Here is a 15,184-nt window from a genome sequence, read left to right on the forward strand (position 1 = left end):
ATTTGGAGCAATCTAAACATTCCTGATTTCTTTCCTTCAAAATCCTGCCCCTTTTCATCAATGGTTACTTAAGATTTTTGCACAGATGTCATCCAAAATAAGGTTATCTCTACTTCATCTTTTCTGGATTATTATTATTGATGAGCATTTTGTTGACATGAAAAGAAGCTGTAGGAATTAATTAGAAAAAATTGAGAAGAAACAGCAGCATGCAATTTAATCAAAACAACTTCTTTTTATTAGGGATACTGCATCAGTAGGGTCTTATCAATACTCTCATTTAATGTGGATGGTAAGCTTCTATACCTCCATTTTTTATCCATTGTCCATATGAATTCTCCTCCAGATCACTGCGCTCCCATACTTTCCCCTCCTTCAATCCAGATTTTCTCTTACCAGGCATACACTAAGAAAGATAAGGTCTGTGAAAATCCAAACCAAAGAAGGGGAAAGTGTGGGAAGGCAGTGACGTGGTGTCAGGCTCCTGGGACTTGGCTTCCTCCCCCCCCCCCCCCCGCTTTGGCCGTAGATAAGCAGGACAAAGCAAAAGGAGTCCCTTACCATTTAAAGAGTCTTTAATTATCACAGCAAAAGAACAAAGCATCCATTTTTGGGAGGAAGGTGTTCCCAATGAAGGATTCCACCCACTTCCCCCCTAGTCACTTCCATCTTGCAACCTGATCTTGCAACCACCTTGTGTTTTGTGTTGCCACCTTTTCTGCTCTACGTGACCTTGGACAGATAGGCTGAATACTTACCAGCAAGAGAGAGTCCTGTTAGCCCTCTCTCTTCCTGTTCTTCTTCACTTTGCTGTTCACCCCCCAGTTCTTCCCAACTTTTGTCTTCAGAACTATGCCCCTTTGCAAACCACTGTTCCAAATCTATACTGCTTCACTGCTCCGGGACAGTTTCAGGATCCTGGTCGGGGCAGGGGGAGGGGGAGGCTCCTACCATTCCTCCTCAGAGCTGTACTCCTCAGCCTGGTCTCTGACACTTGGAAGGGAACATTGCGAACCAGTAGTAACCAGCACTGCACAGAATGAAAACTTCATGCTTATTCATAGTAAGCAGGAAGATTTAATCCTGTGTGGTGTTGCTTCAGGGAGTCGGAAGAAGGAGGAATTGAGCACACCCACCCCTACCTTCTCCTTTGAAGGCCCAGTAGTCCTTTCTTTTAGTCACCCCTTCCCTCCCTACCTGATGCCCCACCCTCTGACAGGCCAGAATTGCTCTGGGCTGCCCAGCCAATGCCCAGATCCCTCTCAATTTGGCTTGGGAATCAGCCTAAACAAGTACATAGCCCAAGTATACAGGCTGAAGTTCACTAGTTGGTTGGAGGTCTCAGTTAATTGGGCTACCCAGGATTCAGATTTGTCTGATTTCTCTACCTCTGTTTTGGGGTTTTTTTAGTTTGGGTGTTTTTCATTCTGGGTTTTGTTGTTATCCTAGCACCTTTTTAATGTTGCAGTGATGAGGGGCAAAGGGAATGTAACAAAGCATGAGCTATTGAGAAGTGATATTCTACATATGGCTCGACATGTTGGCTTAGCTCTGTACCAGAGATCTGTTTATAATTAAGTGCAAGTATTTACAGTTATCTCCAGCGGAGCTGAATGGATTGAATATCATTCATGCCTTGAATGGAGAGAAAACCTCTGCCTTAGATGTGACTCTCTCATATTTCATCCCTTCATGATTGCTGGTGCCATTCCAACCGATGTTGTGTCTGTAATTCTATCAATTTCACTGCTGCTGCTGCTTCTTTTGCAATTATCTCAATTGAGCCAGAAATATTGTTGCACTAATACTGCTGTCACAGCATACAAGCCCTACATTTAAGCAAAAATCACACTGCTCAATATTTGGCTTCAAACCTCCTTCCATCAGTTCAAGCCAAGTCAGCAGTGAGAGATTGTCACAAGAAAGGCACATTTTTGCAATGGGTTACATTAGCAGAAACATTATGTGCAAAAGATACAAGGTAATATTGCTGTTCCAGTTTACACAGTTTGGGGCTCAGAAGGAGCTCTACACACTCTTTCAATTATTCCATTTTATAAAATTTCAAAATCCACAGTAAGGCCTTTATCCAAATCAACCAAAGTGGGGGTGGGAGGAACTTGTTGGTCCTCCAGGTGTGTATAATGAAAAAGGATCTGGGAGCAGGGGTGTTTAGGGATGTAGTATAATTTTGTCCACTCCACATTCTTAAGCAAACCCAACTGAATTTGCACCGCCTGGCCATAGTCCTCCAAGTTTTGTGATACTATTCTGAAATTTAAAAAGTACCAAAATGCATTTTAGACTGAAATGCACACATTGATCTCAAATATGCATTTAAATGTTTGTTTTATGATGCAGTACATATTTAAATACAGATTCTGATACAGAATAATTAAATGCAAATTTTCACCTTTTTTTTTTAAAAAAAAGCTTCAAATTGATGCAGAAATGGGGCAGAACCAACTAATGCAAAATACACACATGTGAAGTGGATGCAATCAAGAAATGGACTGATCCAGCCATCCCTAGGAGAATGGCATTGCAGCAGCTCTGACTTAATCCTGTGCTCTCTAGAAAGGCCCTACACAGCTCTTGCTGTGAAATTTTCCAGGATGCCCAGCTATATAGCATGATCCATCCACATGTATATTTGTGTGTCCAAGCCTATGGCTTGGCTACAGAGATTCATTGATTCTTAGGCATATGTTACACAGGGAAATGCCATCAGAACCATGGTTGGAAGACACATGATGCAGTTACCTTGTTGAAGCCCAACAAGTCTGGCCAGTACTTGGGTGATGAGAGCTTGCCTGGGCTCTTTGCCACCTTGAGTTTCATCATAGGAGAAAAAGAGTATATAAATAAATAACAAAACAGTTTCGCCAATTGGTTTATTAAGGCACGTCAGCCATTGCATCCAATCTCAAGCAGATCTTTTTACTTTGGTTTATCAGCATCCCAAGTTCATTATGATGAAGTATCCTTTTGCATAATGTTGGGGTTTTTTCCTTTTAAAAAAATGCAGCCAAGCAAAAAATATACCCATTTTGATCTGATCATTATAAGGACCTGATACTCATGCAGATTTCATGCACTCAGAATTTCTGATCACCTGGCCACAAAGAATCGTGGAATAGTAGAAATGGAAGGGACCAAGAGGGTCATCTAGTACAACCCCCTGCAATGCAGGAAAGTCAGATGAGTGGGGTATATAATAATAATAATCTTTTGCCCAAAATGGCCCTGAGATCAAGAGTCTCATGCTCTATTGACTGAGCAATTAGGTGTTTGCATACAAATGGAAGTGCTTCTTTTTTTTTAACATCCCAACGACTTTAATAGAATCTAGGAATATTAGTCCTTGTGGGCTGAAGACAAAGACACAGCTCCACCTACTGGTTTTTTTTTTAAATACAACCTTTGACATGATAAGATGTATGTTGCTTTTACTTACTTTTTATGTATTCTTTTATCATCGACGGGCAATCGCTGAACCCTTCGGTTTGCGTGCTTTGTTTCTCAAGGCAACTACTCCTTGTTGCACTCCCGCAGCCTTCCTTTAGCACCCCGTCTGATAGACTCCCTTCTCGACTCCCTTAAATCTGCCACTAGGAGTTTTTGCCTGGTCTGCACACTTGACTTACCAACTCCTGCTTTTTCTGTCCCTTGCCCTCTGAGGCAAAGCTCCCCACCAGTTACCCCCCACACACACACACTTCACACTGCTCCCCCTTTTGTCCCTCTTTCTTCCACCCTCCCTCTGTCTTTTTGTAAACCGCAATGAGGTTTTGTTACAATCAAGTGGCATATAAGTGTGAAATAAATATATCCGTCCAATCTCCTGCTTTCCATATCTCTCCTCTACTTTTCTGGCTCCCCTCTTGCCAAAGCTATTGCTTCTCTCTGCTTTCTCTCCCTCTTTATTTTGGGACTGTCCTGGAAAGGGCAGCCAGCTGTGCACTTTCTTTATGCAGCTGGGGCATTCTTTAAAGGTAAAGGTAAAGGGACCCCTGACCATTAGGTCCAGTCGTGACTGACTCTGGGGTTGCAGTGCTCATCTCGCTTTATTGGCCAAGGGAGCCGGTGTACAGCTTCCGGGTCATGTGGCCAGCATGACTAAGCCGCTTCTGGCGAACCAGAGCAGCACACGGAAACGCCGTTTACCTATTTATCTACTTGCACTTTGATGTGCTTTCGAACTGCTAGGTTGGCAGGAGCAGGGACCGAGCAATGGGAGCTCACCCCGTCCCGGGGATTCGAACTGCCAACCTTCTGATCGGCAAGTCCTAGGCTCTGTGGTTAAACCCACAGCGCCACCCACGTCCCTGGGGCATTCTTTGCCTCTTATCAAATAATCAGTCCTGTTGTTAGCATTGGAGCCACCTCCTGACATATCCACCCCCACTTTCACACATTACATTGAATATAATGTGGGAAGGGTTTAAAGGAAATTTTGCTTCAATCTTCTCGCATTCAGTGAATAGTATGAATAGTTTGTGTATGGAGTCTGGAAGCAATGGCAGCGTGTGAGATTCTGCTGTCCACATATTGAACATATTGTGTGGAAAGGGCTTAGTTTAACAAAACAAAAACAAAAAAAGCTGTGCAAAGCATTAAAATGATGCAGTTCAGCCCACAAATGCCCATGGTTGACAGTAAGCATCAAGACAGGAATAGGAAAAGTGATATGATAAAAAAAATACAGAACATCCTTTAAAATACTTCTATGAAACATGCAGTAGATGACAGATCTCTCTTTTTAACAGGCCCTCAGCAAGGCTGCGGTGGTTACCTGACAAATTCAAGTGACAGCTTTGGCTCGCCAGACTCCGACATGGATGGCAAATATGACAAAGATCTTGAATGTGTGTGGGTTATAGCTGCCCCCATAAACAAGCTGATCAATCTCACCTTTAACACTTTTCAACTGGAAACAGAATCGTCTGTTCAAAACTGCCGCTATGACTATGTCCAAGTAAGATCAGTGTGTGCTAATCAAGAAATGCAAGGCACTCTCTTTGCTGTGTTTTGACCATAGGCTAGAAAATAACTTTTGTTCCCTTATTTCTTTTCATTCAAAGTCTACCTTACAGCAGGGGTAAAGGAAATATAATAAATAGTTTTCTATGACTCTAAACAGACATGTCCTGAAGGTTTGCAAAGAAAAAGCAAAGCAAAGGTTAATTCAAGTTCAGTAAGATAGTGAACATGTAACTAAATGTTCAGTTGAAAATTACTTCCTTCTTTACATGAAATTGATTCCATTTGGACAGAAATGGATTCCATTTGGACTTGCATATCTTGGTTTCTTAAGATATGAGTCTTTGTCTGCTTGCTTGATTCTCGTTCTGCTCCATTTCGCCTCCCATCTTGGCATGCTATGACTGAAGGCTTCCTGGGCTACATAACCATAATTTCCCATTATGTCCAAACTGTGCAAGAATGGTTACAAGGAATAGCCTCCTAAACAAACACAAAACTCTGGGCTCCAATCCTGCTTTGCGCCAAACCTTATATCCATGGTGTAATGGGTTTAGGGGTTGCTCGTGCGTAAGTTGCCGCCACTCCTGGCTAGGTTACTTGGTTGAACCCTTTCTGACTGAACAGCCTCTAGCATCGTGACTGTCTCAGTCGCTGGCAGAATCCGTCAGTGGGCGTTTCTTGAACTTCTTCCAGCACAAAAATTCTTTGATGCCTAGTCTCCCTGCACGGAAGCCTTCTGCGCAGGGAGGGTGTGGGCAGCGGACTCTCTCCGCTGGTCTCCGGCGAGGAGTCTTGGAGCCTCCTCTCCGATTCCCCCATCTGCCCCCCTTCTCCACTGATGTTACGCTGATTTCCTTCCCCAGCAAATGGGCTGCCCCTCTCCCTACTGGGACCCTCTCCGGCATCCCTCTGGAGCCTTCCCTCCACCTCTAGCTCCGATGGCAGTTCCCTGACACATGGTTTCCTGCCTTGGCTGTAAAAGGAAATTATGGTTAGTTAACTGAATGATTATTCAATTGGAGTGCACCAAAAAGAGAAGAGGGAAGGGGTGATGCAAGGACAGAGCATCTGGATAAAAGGTTGCACCTTAACCTGACCATTATTTTGATTTGAATTAACAACAACAACAGTTCATAGAACCCTAGAATTGTGGTCTACGATCATCTAGTTCAACACCCTGTGATGCAGGAATATGCAGCTGCCCTATATGTAGATCGAACCTGTGACCTTCGTGTTATCAGCACCGCACTCTAACCAGCTGAGCTATCAGTTGTAGTAGTTCTTGCATTTGTAAGACACCCTATGAGACATCAGTCACCAAACTGAACACTTGAGCTCCTTCCACCAATCATTCCCATAGCTTTTAACTGTTCACACACATATCATGCCATAGAGAAGTTATGTTTCTGTTTTGTCTTTTAGCTGTTCGATGGTAGTAATGAAAATGCTACAGTTGTTGGCAAGTTTTGTGGCTTCGGAGTTCCAGCTTCTTTTCTTTCTACTGACAACTTCTTGACCATTAAGTTTGTCACTGACATGTATGTAGAAAGAGCAGGTTTCAATGTTACCTACACTACTGTGGACAGTGAGTATAATTTTCATTTTCTTCCCAGAAGATCCTGTGAAATAAGTCATTCCTTTGCCTTGCACAACTCCAGGGAGGATTTCAAAACTTTAAAAATCAGCAATTATATAGCTCAGTGTTATCAAATTAGGAAACCAATTATAGAGAGAATCCAGCTTCCTGGAGAAGATAAGACTTGATGGAAGAGATGGTGACTGAAATGTATCTGTCTGGGTGGAGAGGATTTGGGGAGATCAAAGGGGTTAGAAGGTGGGGCTTGGCTAGGACTGTTTGACCACTGATTTAGAAAACATGAACTTGCACATTGCTTCAAGTATTTTAAATAGAAAACTCCAATGTCATAGAAATATAATATTTAAATACCCATCGTGATATAATTGATCTATTTTGAATCTGCACATTTTGTCTCTTGGCATTGAACATTTGTACCTCAATGTCTTGTTGCTTTCAAATAAATATCTTTTTAGGTCAACAGCTTATGATTCTGAGTTGAAGTACACAAAAAGATCTTTGCTGGATCAGTGCAATGCCCCATCTAGTCCAGCATCCTTGTTCTGTGTTTATTCATTTAACTAAATTCATATGCCATTTTATTGCAAAATAAACCCCTAAGCAGTTCCCACAGGGGCCAGCCAGATTCCTATTGGAAACTTGCAGGCAGGACTGGAGCGCAACACCACCCTCCCCTTGTGAGAATTGAAGCTACTGGTATTCAGAGGCATCCTGCCTCGGATGCTGGAAGTTATACGTAACCACCATCCCTAGTAGCTACTGATAGCCTTGTTCCTCCATGAAAGAGTGCTTATAACCCAGCAAGCTTGTCTAATCTGTGTTGCTGTTGTTTTTAACAGGACTGTGTGGAGGTGTGTTTAATGCAACTTCAACCAGCCAAACAGCAACATCGCCCTACTTTCCAGAAGCATATCCTCCCTTTACGTACTGCAGATGGGTTATTGATGCTCCTCCTGAGCAACATGTGAAAATAGTGGTGCAAGAATTCCACCTCCAGTCCAGCCAGGACTGCTCTCAGAATTATCTAGAGTTCCAAGAGTCACCACTGGTAAGTCAGCCAGGCCTGCTGCTAGGATCCTTGTGTGCTAAGGGTGAAGGTGGGGATCCCCAGTCTGGGTGTCAAAGGTCCATGAGATTTCCCTGCTTTTGATCCCCCTTGTCCAAATCTCTGCATTGTCTGATACCAGTGGCGTAGCGTGGGGGGTGCCAGGGGTGCCAGCCGCACCGGGCGCAACATTTTGGGGGGCGCGTTTGGCCGGCCCTCCTTGAGGAAGCAGGAACCCTACTGTCCAGGCGGAGAGACCTCCTCCCGCCGCCAGCCTTCGGAAGGCTGCTCCAAAGCCTGGCGGTGGGGCAGAGAGCAGTGGCGTAGCGTGGGGGTGCAGGGGGTGCACGCCGCCTGCCATGCCGCCCTGGCTGCTTCAACCGCGTCCGACACCCGGCTCGAGGCTCCTTCCGGCCGGGTCTCCCGACGGGGCGCTGCGGGCGGAGGCTCCGGCACCAAGCGCCACGCCGCCCAGGCTCGGGTCGCTGTCTGGACGCGCGCAGCCCGCCAAACGCACCATCGGCGGCGCTCTAGTGCCTGCGCGCCAAGACCGCCCACCCGCCCCGACGGGCCCCCCCCTCACCCGCGCCGGAGGCCGGCCGACGCACTGGCCCCAGAGCCGCCCCCTCCCCGCGCCAGAAAGAAGCCCCCTCCCCGCGCCAGAAAGAAGCCGCGTCGGGACTAGCCGGGCCGGGGAGGGAGACTGAGAAGGCTGCGCTGCGACGCCCAAAGATGCGCGTCTTGGCGCAAAGGGGCCCGCGGCACCCAGACGCGGAAGGGACCCTCTCCCCCTGACCCGCCACTGAACTGCAATTTCCAGCTCCCTTGGCAAATCCCAGTCCCCAATCCCCAAGATGCTTTATTTGAGGCAGGGGTCCTTTAATTGCAAAAACAACACCACGGAGGGCAGTAGTCACCACGACGTTTGCCCCAGAGTAGAGCCGTCAGTATTAATGGCCATGGTTAGGGGTTAGGGGGCGCAAATTACTTGCCTTGCCCCGGGTTTGGGGGCGCAAATTACTTGCCTTGCCCCGGGTGCTGATAACCCACGCTACGCCGCTGTCTGATACTGAAGGCCAAACAAGACCCAATGCTAATTGTATGAATGGAACTTATGTGCATATATTTTTTTGCTATGTTAATAGTAACCCTGGTACCACCTCAGAAATTGGGTCAGGGGGGACTTTTAGCTCTTTCTTTCTTTCCTTGCCTTCATTGAAATGCAAGTAGTAGCTTTGGAAAGTTGATGTTGTTAGGACCAATGCAGGGACATAAAACATGAAGTGCTCTCTCCCTACCATCCACTGCCCTTAAGCAGCTATCATAGCTACTATCTGCATAACAAAACAAAAAACAAAAACCTATGGGTGTGAATTGCATTCATGCAATTAATGCCATGTGGTCTCGACTGAAGTCTGAGGGTCGGGAGATTGAAATCCTGGCATTCCCCCCCCCCCCAGGTAAGACTGTTTTTTGAAAGGGTAAAGGAAATGTAAGCTTTATTATTCATGACAAACAAAGCCATTCCAAGTGTAGGTTTTACATGCAGCCAAGATGAAGCCAATAAGTTAGCACTAGTACATTCTAACTCATTCCAATACAGGCTGAACCTGGAGAAGCAGCAGTAAGTAAGGAAAGCCTGAAAGGAAGCGGTTGCTTTACCAATGAGTAGTTACTAAGAGCCAGAATTAAGATTGCCGGAAGAAATATCAACATATGCAGATGACACAACTTTGATGGCAGAAAGTGAGGAGGAATTAAAGAACCTCTTAATGAGGGTGAAAGAGGGGAGCGCAAAATATGCTCTGAAGCTCAACATCAAAAAAACCTAAGATCATGGCCACTGGTCCCATCACCTCCTGGCAAATAGAAGGGGAAGAAATTGAGGCAGTGAAAGATTTTACTTTCTTGGGCTCCATGATCACTGCAGATGGTGACAGCAGTCACAAAATTAAAAGACACCTGCTTCTTGGGAGAAAAGCGATGACAAACCTAGACAGCATCTTAAAAAGCAGAGATATCACCTTGCCGACAAAGGTCCATATAGTTAAAGCTATGGTTTTCCCAGTAGTGATGTACGGAAGTGAGAGCTGGACCATAAAGAAGGCTGATCGCTGAAGAATTGATGCTTTTGAATTATGGTGCTGGAGGAGACTCTTGAGAGTCCCATGGACTGCAAGAAGATCAAACCTATCCATTCTGAAGGAAATCAGCCCTAAGTACTCACTGGAAGGACAGATCCTGAAGCTGAGGCTCCAATACTTTGGCCACCTCATGAGAAGAGAAGACTCCCTGGGAAAGACCCTGATGTTGGGAAAGATTGAGGGCACAAGAAGAAGGGGATGACAGAGGACAAGATGGTTGGACAGTGTTCTTGAAGCTTCTAACATGAGTTTGACCAAACTGCGGGAGGCGGTGGAGGACAGGAGTGCCTGGCATGCTCTGGTCCATGGGATCACAAAGAGTCAGACACAACTAAAGGACTAAACAACAAAGTTACTAAGAGAGAAGGAATCAGTGAGGAGGATTGGGTTGCCTTTAATGCCAAGAATGTCACAAGCACTGGCAACCAGATGCCTGTGTTCACATGGTACTATATCTTGCAATAGCTGTGCAAAATGTCACAAGACACAATATGTCACAATCTGTTAGGAAAGTCTCCTTCATTTCCATATGCTCTTTTTTTCCTTGTGCCCCCCCCCCAAGCTTTGACTTCTTGCTTATTACATTTCAGGGCAATCCAGAACATGCTGATCACGTCCACCGATTCTGCGGCTCCGAAAATCTTGCGATTCCTGTGTTTTATTCTTATGGGCGGACTGCTGTTGTAATTTTCAGATCAGAAGCCTATGTGGTTAATAATGGACTTAGCTTCTCTTACCTGACTTCAGGTAAAGCTTTCGCCCTGCTTTTTATAGGCACCAAAAATTATTAGCGTGGGGAGTGAAAATCTAAAGGTGTGAAGATATTGTAAAATGTAGAAACAATATATATTTATATTTATATATTTGTCTCCTGCTAGGCTGCAACAGAGAATACAACCAATCATTTGGCTATCTGAAAAGCCCGGGCTGGCCTGATCCTTACCCTCACAACTTGGATTGTACTATTATTCTGCGGTCCCCACTAAATCACACCATCTCTCTCTTTTTCAATTCCTTCAACCTACAACACAGTGGATGCCGTGATTTCTTAGAGGTATGACAGTTACCTGCTTCACATGGTCTGCTTCATGGCGCCCCTTTCCTTAAACCAAGGACCTGATCCAGATTACCTCCTATGTCTGCAATTTCCTTTTCAAGTAGCAGCTAGTCAAATCCTAGGTTAGATGATAGACCAGAATGGGTCACATGGCGTCTCCTAACTCCTGTAAAAACGTCCAAGAGGACTCTGCTACTATATTCCATGTGACAAGTTTGCCTCTGTTGCCATGTGCTGGGTCTGACTCAGATACCATGCTGATTATAAGGTCAGCTTTGTGACAAAGCACTTGTAGGAATCACCCTTTTTTTTAAAAAAAAAAGTTTAAAGATACCTGCTAGTGTCATGACAGAGACTGTTTCCATCAAGTTACCTGTATCAGTTGCAAAGATTTTAATTATTCATTACTGATAACATTTCATTAACAATGGCTTTGTATATTCTTCTAAAGGTCAGAAATGGTAGTGATGCAAACTCTCCACTGCTTGGCAAGTACTGTGGAAACACCCTACCCAATCCTGTATTTGCCAAAAATCATGCTGTGTATCTCCGTTTCAAAAGTGACATCCTAGCTTCCAGTGAAGGATATGAAATCACTTGGACTTCATCACCAACTGGTACTAGCAATGGTTTTCATTCTATATTTGTTTGTTTGTTTCCACTTATCATATATCCTGCTATTTGGACTTTCAAGGGTCTCAGGGTATCTTACAAATTATTTTTAAAAACATTAAGACTTAATTTAAACTATATTTAAGAGATTATAATGACTCCCACTGAATAGACTATTAAACATGGATTTCCAATCATCTAGAACTGTGTCAGATTCACCTTCTATATAAATATGTGCTGAAATAAGAAACCTTTGACCATTCCTGAATGGAAGGACTGGATCGGTTTAGGAGCCTTTGCTGCAGAAATAGTTTCAAGGAAAGGGAACCACTCACTCCTTATCATCATCATCAAACCTTTTATTGGCATCACATACAAACATCCAAAACAAATCAATACAGAATTACCACTTCCCCAGTGGCACAAAACATTTGCTAAAGGAAAGGAGGCAGAGCAGTCTATCGTCACATCTCTAGGTCTCCAGGGAGATCAGACGTCTGCAGTGTATTTTGACAACAAAAAACCAAATAGAGATATTTAGCCACTAACTTGGTGAGCTCCTGACCACTTCCCAGTAATAGAAAATGTATGACCTCCAACTCTGGTTTCCATTTGGGGATACAGAGTTGATCTAGAAATTGCTGGCGGAGATGAGGATCTAGTTTACAATTATCCTTTTCCCCACAAATCCAACTTGTATCAGTGAGCAATCTCGGAATAAGGCCTCTTCTATTGATGTATGGAAGGGATGGGGAAAGTTTGGTCTTCAAGGTGTTGGCGTAAAACTTCCACCAACCCTGACTATTGGCCATTCTGGCTGGGACTGGCTGGGACTGGGAGTTGGAGTCCTGCAACACCTGGAGAACTGCAGATGTTCTCCATCTCTGCTATACACTCCTCGCTGGGATCCACTTCTCCTTCCTTGGTGTCCTGCCAGTTCATGACATCAAGCTTTATAAAAGTTGAAGGTTTAAAACCATCACTTTAATTGTGCTTGCAAACAAATTTGGAGCCAGACCAGCTATTTTAACAATCCCATTATATGCTCCTTTCAACCAACTCCTGAGATTAAATATTTATAACACTTTGAACTAGTTGAAATTGCCAGATCACCTTCAAAGGTAAATCACTGTAAAGTGTAGTAGTAGCAGTAGTAATGATAATTTATTATTTATACCCCACCCATCTGGCTGGGTTTCCCCAGCCACTCTGGCGGCTTCCAATAGGATGTTAAAAACACAGTAAAATTTCAAACATTAAAAACTTCCCTAAACAGGGCTGCCTTCAGATGTCTTCTAAAAGTCAGATTTCTTTGACATCTGGTGGGAGGGTGTTCCACAGGGCGGGTGCCACTACCAAGAAGGCCCTCTGCCTGGTTCCCTGTAACTCCACTTCTAGCAGTGAGGGAACCGCCAGAAGGCCCTCAGCGCTGGACCACAGTGTCCGGGCAGCTCCTTCAGGTATATTGGGCTGAGGTCATTTAGGGCTTTAAAGGTCAGCACCAAAACGTTTTGTGCCCCAAAACGTACTGGGAGCCAATGTAGGTCTTTCAGGACCAGAGTTATGTGGTCTTGGCGGCCACTCGCAGTCACCAGTCTAGCTGCCGCATTCTGGATTACAACAACCCAATCTGGATGTTCCATACATTACAATGGTCAGGTGAGCCTCCTTCTCCAAAAGGTTTGTAACTGGCCAACAAGCCTAAGCTGGTAAAACGTGTTCCTGGCCATGGCTGCTGCCTGGGAATTCACGAACAATGACAAGACATACTGTAACCTAAAAATTGGTATGTTATGTTATGTTATGTTTTGCAATTGTATTCCTATAAATCCAGGCCGGTTGGGATTTCAGGAAAAAAACAACCCTCATGCGATCTTCCTCATCCAGTTTAAGACCAATGAAGTTAGTTTAAGAAATGCAGCATAATCATTGATAATTCCTCCATTATGTCTATTGCTGAGAATGTTGAGAATGCACAGTACAACAAAACATTTAGCACTAACTTTCTGTTTATAGGATGTGGTGGTACTTTATATGGTGAGACTGGTTCATTTGCCAGCCCTGGGTACCCAGCTTCTTATCAGAATCAGACAGACTGCGAGTGGACAATTAAAGCCCCCCAAGGAAGGGCTGTTACCGTCAATTTTGCTTTCATCAGCATTGATGATCCTGGTGACTGTAGTAGCAACTATCTGAAACTCTATAATGGACCGGACAGTAGCCATGCATCTATGGGACCATATTGTGGAATGGTATGTTTCAATTTTGTCCTATGCGATGTTTGCCAGTGTGAGCTCCAGCTCTGTTGTGAGTTGTGTAATATACATGGTCATTCCAACAGAGAGACTGTAGTGACATCTAGTGGAGTTTGTGCTAAAGTGTTCCTTTGATTTTAGTTTCTTCCTCTGAGCGTTTCCAAAATGAGATCTAATATCTCGGTTCACAAACTCTCACCCCTTCCATGTTGCAATGCAGAGAAAGCAGTGCTGGATGAAATTATGAGATTCCTCACTTGAAGGCAGCTCAGTTATACACAGCCTGGTGAAATCTAAATTGGACTATACCATACTCTGTGTTGGGTTGCCTTTGAAGACAGTTCAGTCATATTGCAGCTGGTACAAAACACAGCTGTTGTAGGGAACACATCTTGTCACTTTTAAATGAACCCCTCTGGCTGTCAATTTGTTTCTAGGAAGAATTCAGAGTGTTTATTCAGTTTATTCAAACTGATAACCTTTAAAAGCTCTACATGGCTTGGGACCTGAGTACTAGGAAGGGTTGGCTGCTCGCACGCAAGCCTGGCTGACGTTTAAGATATTCATCCACAGGCTGCTCAGAATAGCCTGCCACCACCAGAAGCAATGGAAATGCACCCTGCTCTGTCTGTACACACGATACCTTTAAATCATATTTAAAGTGTGTGCGCACACACACATACAATCCTGGGAACTGTAGCTTTTCCCTCATAGAACTACACTTCCCAGCATTCTAAGCAAGCTACAGTTCTCAGGATTCATGGGTGGGGGAAATGTGGTTTAAAGGTACGGGTGTGTACACAGCCCCTGTAAGTAATGCCTGACACAACCTAAGATACATTTTGTCAAACATCCATTGCTTTTCCAATGCTGTCACACTGTTGCCATCTGGGGCCAGGGCACTCTTGCATTATAGTACAACGAAAGCAAGACAAAAAAACCTAAATTATAACATTTGCGGTATAAAAAGTTACAGGGACATTTCCACAGGAAGTCTAGGGATCTGCATTGATTGGAAAGTAAGCAGAATATCTACCCCAAAACTTTTGCAGCTGCAAGCGATATTGAAAGCAGCATCATGTATAATCGCCCCAATATCATCACAAATTCACAATAAAAAGGATGTCTGGAGGGCCCTTAAACCAGGGTCGGTTCCAGACAACTTGTTTGTTGAACATTCATCCTGATCTGTTTCCACGAAGCTTGTGAGGTGGTTAGACAATGTCAGCTATTTATTCATTCTGATTTGTTTGGGGGAAGTTATATTATGTTCCATAAAGCAATTGTTATCCCACACTTCCAAGCATGTTTCCTCATCACTTTCCTTATTGCAAAAAGTCTACTTTAGCAGGGGAGGAATTCCAAATAAACCTTTAATTGCACAATCTGAATTTGCTGGTATGTGATTTAATCCTCTGTCAAAATAAAGACAGCCTGGAACCATCCTGTGTAGCATTCTTATAGGAATGTGCTTTCTGTGAAAAGGTT

At 44.2% G+C, this 15,184-nt stretch overlaps 1 protein-coding gene across 2 annotated transcripts in view; it reads left to right on the forward strand.

Annotated features, from left to right (window-relative positions):
• The window catches only part of CUBN (cubilin), a 133,304-nt gene that overhangs the window by 117,819 nt on the left and 301 nt on the right, over nt 1-15,184 (forward strand). For both annotated transcript variants that reach the window (XM_083467340.1, XM_083467341.1), the window contains 7 exons: nt 4,770-4,978; nt 6,409-6,571; nt 7,423-7,631; nt 10,363-10,519; nt 10,651-10,826; nt 11,281-11,446; nt 13,458-13,693. In XM_083467340.1, coding sequence (XP_083323466.1) covers nt 4,770-4,978; nt 6,409-6,571; nt 7,423-7,631; nt 10,363-10,519; nt 10,651-10,826; nt 11,281-11,446; nt 13,458-13,693 — 1,316 coding nt within the window. The remainder of the gene's footprint in view (nt 1-4,769; nt 4,979-6,408; nt 6,572-7,422; nt 7,632-10,362; nt 10,520-10,650; nt 10,827-11,280; nt 11,447-13,457; nt 13,694-15,184) is intronic.

The sequence above is a fragment of the Podarcis liolepis genome, assembly GCF_965112155.1.
Source record: "Podarcis liolepis genome assembly, chromosome: 12".
In the NCBI taxonomy this organism is placed as follows: Eukaryota; Metazoa; Chordata; class Lepidosauria; order Squamata; family Lacertidae; genus Podarcis; species Podarcis liolepis.